Source organism: Ursus americanus, chromosome 2, assembly GCF_024610735.1.
Source record: "Ursus americanus isolate L20-20 chromosome 2, mUrsAme1.1.p, whole genome shotgun sequence".
Lineage (NCBI taxonomy): Eukaryota > Metazoa > Chordata > Mammalia > Carnivora > Ursidae > Ursus > Ursus americanus.
This window is the reverse complement of record NC_142128.1, coordinates 5,109,957-5,124,959: the sequence shown is the minus strand read 5'-3', so window position 1 is coordinate 5,124,959 and position 15,003 is coordinate 5,109,957. Positions and strand designations below refer to the sequence as shown.

The following is a 15,003-nucleotide window of genomic DNA, read 5'->3' as shown; positions in this document are numbered from 1 at the left end:
AATGGAAAGGTAACCCATATTCATGGATTAGAAAATTCAATATTGTTAAGATGTCAATACTACCAAGAGCCATTTATAGATTTGATGCAATCCCTATCAAGATTCCAATGGCATTTTTAACAGGTAGAAAAAACAGCTCTAAAATTTATATGGAACCACAAAAGACCCCAAATAGCCAAAGCAATCCTGAGAAAGAACTAAGCAGGAGGCATCATACTTCCTGACTTGAAGCTATGCTACACAGTATAAAAAGTTAACAGTATGGTACTGGCATCAAAACACACAAAGACCAAGGGAACAGAATCAAGAGCCCAGAAATAAACCCATGTGTATAGTCAGTACTTGACAAGGAAGACAGAAATGTTCAATGGAGAGAAGATAGTCTCTTCAATAACTGGTGTTGGGAAAAAAGATCACCGCACACCTGTCAGAATGGTGAGCATCGAAAAGACAAGAGATAACAAATGATGGTGAGGATGTGGAGATAGGGGAGCCCTCCTGCCCTGTTGGGGGGAATGTAAATTGGTGCAGCCCCTCTGGGAAACAGTATGGAGGTTCCTCAGCAAATTCAAAATGGAAGTATCATATAACCCAACAATTCTACTCCTGGAAAGATATCCAAAGGAAACAAAAACACTGTGGAAGAGATGTCTGCTCCCCCACGATCATTGCGGTATCATCCACAACAGTCAAGACATGGAAACAACCTAAGTGTCCAACGGATTGATGGATAAAGAAGTTGTGGCGTATATACAATGGAACTTTATTCATCCGTTAAAAAGGGGGAAACCCTGCCATTTGTGACAACATGGACGGGCCTTGAGGGCATTACGCTAAGTGAAATAAGCCAGCCAGAGAAAGACAAGCACTCTATGAACTTACTTATATGTAGAATTTTAAACAAAAAAAAAAACTCAAAAAAAAAAAAAAAAAAAAGACCAGATTTGTGGTTACCGGAGGCTGGGGTTGGGGTTAGGGGGGATTGGATGAAGGTGGTCAAAAACTATGAAATTCCAGTTGTAAAATAAATAAGTACTAGCGATGTAATCTGCAGCGTGACGACTATAGTTGACGCTGCTGTGTGATATAGACAAAAATTGTTAAGTGTAGATCCTAAGAGTTCTCATCAAGAGGGAAAAAAATGTTTTTTTGGTTATCTGTAGAAGATGATGTATGTTAGCAAAACATACTGTGGTGATCATTGCACAATACATACTGTCAAAGCAGCCTAATTATATTTTTTAAAGATAGTTGTACATTTTTCTAAATCTCCTATCATTTATAAAGCAACAGTGTGCAAACATTAGAATTCAATCATGAAAATACTCACCATTTTGAGATAAAAAAAACGTTAGCCCTTTTCCTGGAGATCTAAAGTTCATTTTGGAAATTCTTTCATCACTTAGAGACTTCTTGATCTTGGGCTTTTACATTTAAAAAAAATAAATAAAGCAAAATATGACTTCTGCATCATTGTGGACTAAAACCAACTTGCTACATTATAAATAATTAGAAAATTATTAATGAGGCCATTCTCTTTAAGCAAGAGACTATCTTTGACTATGTTTAACTTGCATAAAATATAGCTATTTGGGGCGCCTGGGTGGCACAGCGGTTAAGCGTCTGCCTTCGGCTCAGGGCGTGATCCCGGCGATCTGGGATCGAGCCCCACATCAGGCTCTTCTGCTATGAGCCTGCTTCTTCCTCTCCCACTCCCCCTGCTTGTGTTCCCTCTCTCGCTGGCTGTCTCTATCTCTGTCGAATAAATAAGTAAAATCTTTAAAATATATATATAGCTATTTGTACAATTAAGGAAATGGATAACAGTTATTGTATCCACTAAAACTCTCCTCCCAAGAAACCAAAGATTTGAAAGTCTTCCCTGGGTCTGTTGGGAAAGTGTTTACCACATACTGTTAAATGTACCTATGGTCTGATATTAACGTCATTAATTAGTGGATATATGCTGTTCACACCCACGTTTCTGCCTCCAATGAGATCTCGCCCTTGAACCCCAGGCTTGTGTCTCCGTCTATACCACCTGGATGTTTGATCAGACACCATAAGCTTAACGTGTCCAAAAGCAGCCCCCTAACTCCTGTCCCCCACCCCAAGCTTCCCTTCACAGTAAATGACAACCATATCTCCCAGTCATTCAGGCCAAAAGGCTTAGAATCATCTTGGCCATGTCTTTCCTTCTCAAACTCCACAGTCTTCAACAAACCTACATGTAATTCCAAAACCTTTCTTACCGGTTTGTCAACAGTGAAGCCACGGGGAGCCTACTAACCCTCTGCTCCAGGGCCCTCCCTCCTCACTCAGAAGGAAAGCCGGGTCCTCACCATGGCCCGCGCTCTCCTGGTCTGGCCCCACTGCCCCACTGAGTTCCCGTGCCCAGGCCACTCTGACGTGCTGAGCCACGTGTCTGTCAATAACCCAAACATGCCCCACCTCAGGGTCTCGGCACAGAAGAGTCTTCCTCCAGATAATCCCATGGTTGCTTCCCCACTTCATGAGTGCTTGAATGTCACTTCATCAGAAGACCTGTCACTACCTCATCCTGTCACTCCACAGCCTGCCTTGCTTTTCACCGCAGCCCTTACACCTCGTAAGTGTGAGGAAGTGGAGCATTGTGGTAACGGGTGCAAATTCTGGAGTCAGACTGCTGCATACGCACCCCCAGCTCCAGTGCTTACTAGAGGCGTGACTGTGGGCAGCTTACCTAACTTCGTGCCTCAGCTCCCTCCTAGAGATAGTAACAGCACCCGAAGGTGGTTTGGGGTGTTAAATGAGCTCCTACTGCGGAGTGCGTGACACCTGGTAAACACCCTGGAGTGTGAGCTGTCACTGCCATCCACTCGTCTCCCCATCCTCCCTGGAATGTGAAGTCCGCGAGGGGACAGGCTTTTGCTTCACTGCAGATCGCCAGCACACAGAAGTGTGCTGATCACACAGGAGGTACGCAAAGCTCGTTGATACCGCAACCAGGTAACTATTGTTACGTAGTTGGTTGAAATACGAACCTCTGATCTCCTTATTTTGCTAAGATCAAGCATGAGTCCTAGCTTGCTTGAAGATGACTTGGTGCTGGCGTCCTGCAGATCTGATTCCTGGCTTGTTCCTATACTCGAACTCCTGTTCTGGATGTTCTGAGCAAGGACAAATACATAAGAGGATTTGGGATTTTCATGGAGACACGCCCATGATTTTTTTAATAAAAGATTTTATTTACTGGGGCACCTGGGTGGCTCAGTGGGTTAGGTTGCCCAACACCTGTCTTTCTCTCTCTCTCTCTAATAAACCTTTAACAATAAATAAAAATTTAAAAATATTTATTTGCGAGAGCAAGAGCACGAGCTGGGGGAGGGGCAGAGGGAGAGGGAGAGAAGCAGACTCCCCGCTGAGCAGGGAGCCTGACACGGGGCTCGACCCAGAATCCCAAGATCATGACCTGAGCCAAAGTCAGACACTTAACCGATGAGCCACCCAGGTGCCCCCACACACAATTTTAATGAAGTGTAATTTACAATTAAGCTACACATAAAGTGTACTTACTATTTGATGATTTTTGACATGTCTATACCTGTGAAACAATCACCTCAGTCAAGGTGGCGAGAATATCCATCACCCCCAAACTTGCTTCCTGTGCCCCTTGGGAATCCACCCTCATCCTTAGGCAATTACTGATCTGCTTTCTGTCACTACAGATTACTTTGCACTTTCTAGAATTTCATATAATTGTACCTTTTTTTGTCTGACTTCTTTCACCCAACATAATTATTTTGATTCATCCTTGTATCCTGTATCACGAGTTATTTCATTGCCGAGTCATACTCCATTGTATGGATAGAATATGATTTGCCTTGTTGGACATTTGGAATGACATATTAAAAACCAGAAGTGAACATGATCAGACAGTTTCTGAGGATGACCCCCTAGACCGTGCTCACACTTAGCTATTAGAGTCCATGTGATGCCATCCATGAAAACATGGACGAATTCGGGGTGGACATTCATTTCCCTCAGAGCAAAGCTCCAGAACATGGCCCATGATCAGGCTCCCAGACGACCTGGAGAGGCCATCAGTCATATCCTAAACCCGGACAAGGCATATCTGGTTGGTGGGGTGAACTGTGCGGTGAATTTGAACATGAAGCTCTCATCTCACGAGGAGTCTGAGACACATCAGGGGATTTGTGGGAAGAGCCACTCTTGACACAATAAACATGACATTGTATGTGTAGGTCTGAAGAGTTTCCCAGCTGTGAGGTTCCACTGGCCCCCAAGACTCTCCCTGTGGGTCCAAATGAATGGCCCGAAAATCAGAAATCCTCTAAACCTACTTAGCCTGAAACCTCACCCAAAACTAGTGTCAGTTTGCCCCAGCTGCTAGATCCTTCAGGAGGGTGGCTGACACTGCCCTTGCTCCGCTGAGGTCTTGCAGTGGAGACTTGTGCTCAGCAGGCCCGTCCTATGAGCCGGCCCCATCCTAAGAGAACCATCTAGCATCTCATGTACACTCAGGAGCTGTTTCTTAGCATCTTCACCTGGGACAGGCTCTCTACTCTTGTAAACACTAGATCGCGTAATGAAACATTTCATAACAAAATATCTCAGATGTTCTAAGGCTCCTGGTCCACCCAGCGTGTTGGTACGCACTCTGACCGTCATTAGGACATCTCCGCTACTATGGCGAGGAGGGTACGTCCTGGGTCATGACCAAAAAGACAATACACCCTTTCAAAATGTGAAAAGAAGGCTTAAGTTTTTTCTTAAGTCTTAAATTATTTCCTGAAGGGTTACAGAAGCCCAAGGTAGTTTTGATATGGTTTAACCATTCCAGAATGAAACCATTTCTTGCTCTGTAAATTCTAAGATACCTTTACCTGATTCGTCGTATAAGGGCTTCCATGTTTGTTTCCAGACAGGTCATCATTTGGCAAATTTAAATAGGCTTTAGTCATTTGTTCAGTGACAGAGATGAGTGCAAAGCTTAAGAGAGCTTCAAAGAATTCCAGGAAAACCAGCTGAAACATAAGAAAATATAAAGGGTCTTATTCATTCTGACGTAGCCTGAGGTGGACCAGCAATTCGACTGGGTGTTGGTTTCTGTTTCCAGAGAATGCCACCTCATTCAACGCTCAAGCATCATAGGTACACACAAATTTGAAACAAAAATGACAACACTTAAAAGATTACGTGTGTTCTGTTATTAGATTTATAAGCCATTTTGCTATTTTGTTGGAAATATTTTATATTATATTAGCTAATTAACATTTTCAAAAGGGTTTCCTTTTTTTTTTTAAGATTATTTATTTATTTATTCGACAGAGATAGAGACAGCTAGGGAGAGAGGGAACACAAGCAGGGGGAGTGGGAGAGGAAGAAGCAGGCTCATAGCGGAGGAGCCTGATGTGGGGCTCGATCCCATAACGCCAGGATCACGCCCTGAGCCGAAGGCAGACGCTTAACCGCTGTGCCACCCAGGCGCACCCAGGGTTTCCTTTTTTCTTGAACAACTTAGAGAAGTGAACCCACCTGTGAACCCAAGTGACAAGTGCAGGAATTACCCACTTGGCAGCCACGCCCCTCCCTGCTGTGTGTGCCTCTGACACACAGACCTGCCTCTACCGGGGCAGCACCTGCACGGGGGGACAGCTTGCCTCGATCATCCACCTGTCATGTCTGTTGGTCCTGAACCCAGAGCCCTTTGAGTCTGAGCTGGAAGAGGCTCACTGATTTGACCTGAGGCGCCAGGTCAGCCTCTTCCTGCTGCCCAGGGATCTGCTTAGCATCCCCGCAGTCCCAGTGTCCCCTAGGCTAACAGTTTGCTGACACCTGCCCAAAGAAGGGTCAGGCTGCTAAATGAGACATTTGCTTAGTTCAAAGGTAGGACACTTTGTTTCTTGTGCCCAAATTTGACTCTTCCTGTGACCCCCACCTAACACTCACTCACTACCTGCCAAGCTCCCAAAGTGTGCTACCCATATGCCAGCCCCCTCCTCCAAAGGCTTTGCCATTGGCTCGTTGAATCACACGGAGCGTCAGTTTCTCCACCAGTAGGGTGCGGTCAGTACCGTATACTCTGTCATGAGGGTCAGGTGAAATCCCGGTGTAAAGTGCCTGTCATCCCACGTGTTGGATCATTAGCGGCTGGGACTCGTAGCTGTTGTCTTAAGTAAAAGCACAGGCCAGTGGGTCCCTGCCCCTAGCCAGGCAGCTATTGTCACCAGCCTTGAGGTGACACCAAACATCCACTTTGGAAGCATGACCTACAAGAAGAGTTTTGTTTTCTTATTAGCTCTTCTGCTCATGCCATTCCTACTCTTCCTCTCCCAGCAGAGAGCAAACTTTGAAGCATACGACCCCACCTGGCACTGTGGAGGTTCTGTCAACGTCAGGCGGATAAAAATTGTGCCTTAGGGGGCGCCTGGGTGGCACAGCGGTTAAGCGTCTGCCTTCGGCTCAGGGTGTGATCCCGGCGTTATGGGATCGAGCCCCACATCAGGCTCCTCCGCTATGAGCCTGCTTCTTCCTCTCCCACTCCCCCTGCTTGTGTTCCCTCTCTTGCTGGCTGTCTCTCTCTGTCGAATAAATAAATAAAATCTTAAAAAAAAAATTGTGCCTTAGATTTGCAGTTCCAGCCTACTGTGTGTGTCCCGGCTTATGAGTTTGCCTGTCAGCCTGAGAAAAGCAGCCTAAAGTTTTTGTTCAAGATGAAGTTATTCTTACAGTTTGGATAAGAGCAGAAGGAACTCACAAGCGTCGTGAGGTGGGAGCTACACAGAGGCAGGTGGGAAGCTCACCCAGTGTGGACACTGGAATGACAGCCCTTGGGAGATGATGAGATGGGGTGAATATACTTTACACATACGAAAGACATGAATTTGGGGGGACCAAAGGAAAGGCTGTTATGGGCCAAATTGTGTTTCCGAAAAAAGGGTTGGAGTCCAGCACCTCAGAATGTGACCTTGGTGATAATGTCTTTATAGATCAAGTGAAAATGAGATCATTAGGGTGGGCCCTAATCCAACATGGCCACTGTCCTCATAAGAGGGAAGTTGGTTCACAGAGACAGACCCATAGCAGGAAGACAATGTGAAGAGACATGAGGAGAAGATGGCCGCTTACGCCTACAAGTCAAGAGGAGAGGCCCAGAGCACAGCCTTTCCCACAGCCCCGGAAGGAACCAGCTCTACCTTATTTCTGACTCTGGCTTTCAGAACTGCAGGCACTACATTTCTGTTATTTAAGTCCCCACAATAAATGGCGGAGTGGGGCACAGCAAGTTCAAATGTTCTGAGATAGGAGTGTGACAGTTGCGTTCCGCAGACAGCAGGGAGGAAGGTGTGACTCAGTGGTCTGACAAGGACTCAGAAAGGTGGAGCCATCCGTGTCTTGAGGGCCTCCACTCTGAGTGAGATGGGAAGGCTGGGGGTGTGAGCAGGGGAGTGACATGACCTGGCTGCCGCCCTGAGAGGTAGGAGGACAAGGGACGAATCAGGAGGATGGGTGAGCCACTTTCCAGACGAAGCAGTGTAGGTGATAGGAGGCACCACATTCTAGAAATGCTTTGAAGGTGGAGCCAACAGGATCTCCTGAAGATCTGAATGTGGGTATGAGAGAGAGGAGTCGTTGAGACAGAGACGGGGCCTGACAACTGAAGGGCGGGGTGCTATCCTCCCTCCACACACGGGAGGCTGAGGTACGCAGGCGGGGACAGTCTGGGCTGTGAGAAACCTGAGGGGCCACTCTGGCTAGGCCGTCAAGCTGGAAAGCGTGATTTGGGTTGGAGATACAAACACTGGCCTTGTCCTCAGAAAGGTGGCATTTAAGATTATGAGACAAGGGGTGAGCACACCTAGAGAAGGGGACCCCGGCGGGAGTCTATGGCACTTAGACAGGATGAGTGTGGCAGAAAAGGAGAAACCAGCAAACAAGTTGGAAAGGGACCAGCAGTGAAGGAAGTGGAAGACCAAGGACATGGAGGGAAGAACGTGTTTGAGGTGGCAGACACGGCCTTTCAGGTGCCACGGCAGGCCCCCCTGGGCGGGTCATCATGGGGTCACTGGTGACCTGAACGCAAATGGTTTTAGCCGAGTGGGAGGAGCTACACAGATGCCATCTTTAGGACCTGTCCAGAAGAGGCAAAGGCACGAGGACAAAGAGTAGACTCCTGGCAGCAGGGCCAGGGCAGGGGGGGATTCAGGAGGTCTGGCAGATACTAAAAACAGTGGGGCCAACTAGTTGCCACACTTCCGTTTACAGAAGAAAAGACTGAGCCTGGGGTGGCCAACTTGCCCAGAGCCCCTCGGCAAGCAGTGCTGAAAACTGAAGACAATTAGGAGGAGATCAATTAGTGTCTGACAGGTATAGGACATGTCAGCCAGAGAAACATAAACATGTATTAAATTGCTCAATTCTCCAAGAAACAGCATCGTACAGTTGACCCTTGAACAACACAGGTGTGAACTGCGTGGGGCCACTGATGTGCAGATTTTTTTCCCATACACACAGGACAGTGCTGTAAATATATTTTCTCTTCATTATGATTTTCTTAATGTTTTCTTGTCTCTAGCTTACTTTATTGCTGTAAGAACACAGTATGTAATACAAAATGTGTGTGAATTGCCTGTTTATGTTATCGGTAAGGCTTTCAGTCAACAGCAGGCTATGAGTAGTGAAGTATTGGCGGGTCGAAGTTATACCTGAATTTCTGGCTGAGTGGGGGTGTCGTTGTTCCTAACCCTGGCGTTGTTCAAGGTCAACTGTAGTTTAATATTCTTTTGACTTCATTTGTTATTTCCTGACATCTGGAATATTCTTTCTTATGTGCACTCCAGTTTTCTAATACAATCAAGGAGATACAGCTATACAGACACACACAGATATACACACGTGTGTAAATATACACATGCATACAGACGTACACATAGTTATGCACTGGGGCCAGAATGCTTTTCCGTCAAATCTTGGTTCTCAGTATCCCAGGCAAACAGCCTAAATTGTGTCTGTGCTGTTTGTCACACCTCTTTACAAACCTCAAGTTCGAAGTTGCTGTCTACGCCGTCATGTATGAAAGGATTATCCTCTGCGATGACCTCCACAAATTTGGTTGCTGTTAATTCTTTATTTATCATTTTGAAGTCCTGCAAAAGAAACAACCAATTAAACCATAATGGCCTATTATTACAAATAGCTACATTTTTTAAAAGATTGTATTTATTTATTTGAAAGAGAGAAAGAACACAAGCAGGGGGAGCAGGAGAGGGAGAAGCAAGCTCCCCGCTGAGCAGGGAGCCCGAGCCCGATGCGGGACTCGATCCCAGGACCCTGAGATCACGACCTGAGCCGAAGGCAGATGCTAAACTGACTGAGCCACCCGGGCGCCCCTAAATAGCTACATATTTTTAATGTTAATTTATGTCCATGTAACACTTAATCCCTCTAAAAAGAAGTGTCTTTAGAGGCATAAACACAGGACAGAGGGGTTGGGAGAATGGATGGTCCAGATGTGAGATATCAACCCAGCTGCACAGGTGGGGAAACGCTGGCTAGAGGACTCCGGAGTCAGGGTGCTGTAGGCACTCAGGGAGGAGGCCCCTCGGAAAGTTATGCTCCAGGGAGGGCTGAACACAGGAAGACTTGTCGAGAAGGCCCTGTCTGCATCAAAGCTGCAAACAGAAGCTTTGCTCTCAGAGATACTGAACCAGAGAGCATTTGGTCCAGGACACACAGTCTCCCCTAAGTTAGTGCTGCTGAAAACAAGGATCAGGTGGCCGTGCACCTCATAGGGGCTGGCTTCTCACTGGCCCACCCTCTGCTCTCTCCTAAGCACCGTGCAAACCAGGTTCATCTGTTCTAATGGAAAGATCGTACTGACTCCATGTGAACCTGCTGGTCCATCTCAACATCACTAAACGGAAACATTCCTGAGGCGAAGCAACGGAAGTACACAGAACCACCTGTGGCTTTGTCAGGGGAAGAAACCTGGAATCCGAACAAGCCTCTAACTGCACCGCAGTAGTGGGGATACAGGGAAAAGAAGAACATGGTAACGAGCTCTGGGAGGATGCCACCAGCTCGAACCGGAAGTCTGGCCCATCTAGACAGACGGATGACCTCGTCTCTTCAATAAGGAGCCATGAAGAAGGAGGAAAGTGAACAAATAAACAGCTGTACAATACTCCTCCCCCAAAACTCACACACTTCTAACAAGCTCTTTTCCTGCAGTAGACACTAGGTGACCGTCTGTTTTCTGTACACATACGATACTGTTAGACTTTTTAAAAGCACTCTATTCCCTATTAGTATTCGACTCTTCTCACTTTATCTATCTTCCCATAGATAAACAAAAACTGCCAATAGTGAGTAAAGAATATTGTATGAATTAGATGTCCTCGCTATTTTATAAACTAGTAACTTCTTTAAATTACTTTTTTGATGAACAATCATTTTTTAAAATGATATTCACTTCCCTCACCATCCCATCTTCTCTTACATGGCAAGGTCCACGTTAACAAAGGCACTGCGGCTACCCGTGCCCCTCCCCTCACTCGGAAGGACAAGGAGCCAGTTGCTCCCTCCGCCTCAGGTCTGTCACAGATCCTGGAATTACTCGCTTCTGTCCAAAGAGGCTCAGCAAACATTCAACAGCTATGAAAATCCACCCCAGATCTTCACCTCATTATTTGTGTATCATTGCTACAATACCTTGCCTTTCTTTAATGAAAACCAAATGCTGGGGCATCTGGGTGGCTCAGTCAGTTAAGCATCTGACTCTTGATTTTGGCTCAGGTCGTGATCTCAGGGTCATGAGATTGAGCCCTGAGTCGGGCTCCATGCTGAGTATGGAGCCTGGTTGAGATTCTTCCTCTCCCTCTCCCTCTGCCCCTCCCCCCACTCATGCACAGTTGCTCTCTCTCTCTCTCTCAAAAAAAAAAACAACACCAAAACTCTAATTAATATAAAAGCAGTCTCAATCATGAGTGGTTACTTTCAACATCCAGAGGAAGTGTCGCATCTTCATGGAAGGCTCGTGGGGAGGAGCTGCGTGTGGTCTGCAGTAAACTGTATAAATCTCCCAGCACTTGTCGATGTAATTCATGGAATAGAGCGTCCGCTGCTGCCCACTGAATAAACTGCCTAAAGACATAAGGGAAAGATACACAGTCAAAAAATGATCACAAAGCTACATTTTGAAAAAAAGATGATCATAAATATAATGCTGTTGGGTTTGTGTTTACCTTTTACACGGCAGGCATTTGGGTGAATGTTCTCAGTCATCAGTCTGGTAAAACACAGAAAGAGCGATGGGCTTCTGTTTCTGCCAAGACACATCTAGTCACCCCTCTGTCTGGGAGGTAGAACCTAATTAATTCCCTCTCCCTGAGTGTGGAGTGGACTTGGTAGTTTGCTTCAAACCATGAGAGCACAGAAGGGGAGAAACAGTGTGTTTACGGTGGAGAATCCTGGGCACCGCCACCACTTTAACCGAGCGATTGGGGTCAGCATCACCAGCAAGAAGACAGTCCGGTGTCACGTTCCCCTGATGGGATGTGATGCCAAGGGCAGTCCGCCTCCGTGGTATTCCCCAAAACCCAACCCTCAGGGCAATGATGAAAACACACCAGCAGGCCAAAATCAAGGGACCTTTTGCAAAATAAGTGACCAATGGTCTTCCAAAGTGTCAAGGTCATAAAAGACGAAGTCCGAGAAACCATCACAGGTTGTAGGGACTAAGGAGGTAGGACGATGAAATGCAAAGAACATGGAACAGAAAAGGAACATCAATGGGAAAACTTGAGAAACCCTAATAAAGTCTGTGATTTCATTCACAGTAGTATACCAACGTTCATCTCTCCACTTTGGTAAGTGCACCGGTTGCGTAAGATGTTACTGCTAAGGGAAGCTGAGTGACGAGTGTATAGGAACTCACTGTATAACATGGCAACACTTCTGTAAAACTAACTGTATTTCAAAATTGAAAGTTTTTTCTTTAAAAAAGGTATAGTATCAATTTTTCTCTGAGGAAGACAGGAAATTCTGCCCTAAGGAAGGGTTGGTGTTGACCATTTCTGACTAAAACGCTGAGAACACCATTGAGTATGGAAACATGACTTGCATTTGAAGGGTCTTCTGAATTTTAATCTGGTATCTCATGGTTTTGTGGTTAATATTTGTGAAACGCTTTTGTTTCTGGTCCTTCCTTTCAGAAGTATGTAAAGTGATAATGCACGTTGAAGGAAAGCAGCAAAGTTAGCCTTGTGACTACCGCAGCGATGAACTCGGCCTCACCCTCTCAGCGCTCCGGAAGTAGTACTTACTGGTATTCTCTGTGGTGGATGTGGTAAGCCAACTGCAGGAGATAATTCAGAAATGTTCTCAAAAGTATTGTTGTAAACGGAGAATGAATTTCTTCAACTGGAATGTCGCTATTGGCTAAAATAAAGAAAATTGGAAAGGATGCCTAGTATTTTTTTAATTGAGGTATAATTGTCATATAACATTGTATTCGTTTCAAGTGTGTGACACGATTCACTATATGTTCAAAATGACCGCCACAACAGGTCTCGCTGACATTGTTCACCTTCACAGTTACAAAAATTTCTTTTATTCCTGTGATGAGGACTTTTAAGATTTACCCTTAGTAACATTCACATAAAATACCATATTTTCAACATACCAAGATTTCAATCTTTTTTACAATTTTAAAATTTAAATTCAATTAATTAACGTATAATGTATCATTAGTTTCAGATCAAGATCTCATTCTTGCCTAATATTTTCTAAAGCCTTCTATTTTATTTGCTCCTGGTATACAATTCAAAGAACTAAGTATCATGGAATATCTTTTGTTTTTTTCTAGTGAATATTGTGAACAGCGTATAACATCCACCTAAAACTTAAGTACCGCTCGAAAGATCTCGATCGGGTCACTTTTCAAGAAACTTACAAGATACCTTGTGCCAGTGTTTTTCAAGGTGGTCTGAGCCACATTTGACTGATGATTCTAATTCTAAATGGTTTCTAAGTCTAAGTGTCAAACACTTGAATTTCAGGTAAATAGGTACTAGTTCTAATATTTCGTGTTTCAAGTAGATACTTTGAGGTTTTCAAGGCCTGCTTCCCGGAATTCAGCTGAAAGGAGTGAAACCTTCAAAGCTGTTGTTTATTGCATAAACTTTCTCATTTGAAATCATGCCCACGCCCAAGACAACCTCAAGTGATTTATCCGCTACGCCGAGCCCTCCCTGATCTTCTCTGCTTCTTCTTTTTTTTTTTTTTAAGATTTTTTTATTTATTTATGTGACAGAGAGATAGCCAGCGAGAGAGGGAACACAGCAGAGGAGTGGGAGAGGAAGAAGCAGACTCCCAGTGGAGGGGCCCGATGTGGGACGCGATCCCAGAACTCCGGGATCACGCCCTGAGCCGAAGGCAGATGCTTAACGACTCGCTACCCAGGCGCCCCTGATCTTCTCTGCTTCTGATCTCACAGTCTCAGTGGGTTCGGTAGATCGAGGACAGGCGGACTTCTCTGTCAAGAGCTAGCAGTACATATTTCAGACTCTGTAGGCCACACAGTCTCTGCCACAACCCCTCAGTTCTAGTGTCATCGGGCACAAACAGCCACAGACAGTGCATGAGAAAACGGGCATGGCTGTGCTCCAATAAAACTTTATTTATAAGGACAGACAGGGGGCTGGATTCGGCCCTGCTGTAGCCGGTCTTTTACTGCTGCTATTATTTCACAGGATTGTCTCAAGTACATTTTAAGCACCTTGAGAAGTTGACCATGTGTTGATTTCTGGAATGCCGCTCCCAGCATTTGCCTTCCTCACTCCCTCCCCATTTCTTGACTGCTTTCATGGTGACATGATGTTATACTACTCTTTAAACCAAAGGATGTTGGGGCGCCTGGGTGGCTCAATTGGTTAGGCATCTGACTTCAGCTCAGGTCATGATCTCAGGGTCCTGGGATCAAGCCCTGCATTGGGCTTGAGGGAGTCTGCTTCTCCTTCTCCTGTGCAACCCACCCCCCACTTGTGCTCTCTCTCAAATAAATAAATAAATAAATAAATAAATAAATAAATAAAATAAATAAAATAAATGAATAAATAAATAAATAAATGTTTTAAAAAATAATAAATAAACCAAAAGACGCGAAGGACCAGGAATACTCACTACTTAAAATCCTGTCCATATCAGCAAGAGTTATGTTATGGTGATGAAATTTGCAGTCTTTCAGAAACCTCCAGAAGTGAAGCTTCGTCATCAGAAAGGTATTATCCAGAGAGCGATCACATCCTAGGCTGCTATAAAAGCTATAGATTCTTCTCAATTCTGTAATATTTCTTAAGACAGCATATTCTACCTATGAAGAGAAAACCACGCATATCTTTATCTTGCCTAATAAGAACAAAAGTAAAAGAAACAACACCTGTTTTGTAAATTGAGATAACACATGTGACGTAATAGCATTTACCTCTTACCCCTGTATGAGCTCAACAAATGTCATATTCTTCCCACTCAACCCCAGGTCAATGAAATGCAATTTCTGAATAACATTTAAAAATTTGCTGTTACTAAAAAAAAAAAAAATGGTGCTATCAGTACAATGAAAGTGCTTTCGTACTGCTATGTGACAGCATCCTATTTGAATGGGCAACAATAAAATTCTCTTGTATCTTTCATGAAGACAGACACGCAAATCCCCAACAAAATAGGAGTATATGAAATCTAGCAATACATAAGACAATACGTCAACACCAAGCGGGGCTTATCCTGGGAATTCAAGGTTGGTTCAACCAGCCTCGGATGCTTGTTTGTTTAGTAGGCTCTGCGTCCAGTGTGGAGCCCAATGTGGGGCTCGGACTCACAACCGTGAGATCAAGACCAGAGCTGAGATCAAGAGTCAGACGCTTAGCTGACTGCAACGCCCCAGGCTTGGTTGATTTAAGACAGACAGCTCACATCAGGCTTCCTGCTGAAAGTCTGAAGTAG

The 15,003-nt window shown here is 44.9% G+C and overlaps 1 protein-coding gene across 5 annotated transcripts in view; it reads right to left on the bottom strand.

Annotated features, from left to right (window-relative positions):
- The window catches only part of RSPH10B (radial spoke head 10 homolog B), a 53,803-nt gene that overhangs the window by 13,255 nt on the left and 25,545 nt on the right, over positions 1 to 15,003 (bottom strand). For 3 of the 5 annotated variants that reach the window (XM_087867263.1, XM_087867274.1, XM_045813359.2), the window contains exons 11-18: positions 14,185 to 14,374; positions 12,327 to 12,441; positions 11,247 to 11,326; positions 10,997 to 11,145; positions 9,042 to 9,149; positions 4,887 to 5,027; positions 3,024 to 3,149; positions 1,331 to 1,424 (exon numbers count right to left, since the gene is read on the bottom strand). In XM_087867263.1, the coding sequence (XP_087723389.1) occupies positions 1,331 to 1,424; positions 3,024 to 3,149; positions 4,887 to 5,027; positions 9,042 to 9,149; positions 10,997 to 11,145; positions 11,247 to 11,326; positions 12,327 to 12,441; positions 14,185 to 14,374 (1,003 nt within the window). The remainder of the gene's footprint in view (positions 1 to 1,330; positions 1,425 to 3,023; positions 3,150 to 4,886; positions 5,028 to 9,041; positions 9,150 to 10,996; positions 11,146 to 11,246; positions 11,327 to 12,326; positions 12,442 to 14,184; positions 14,375 to 15,003) is intronic. The other 2 variants (XM_087867273.1, XM_087867276.1) reach the window with 2 other exon arrangements.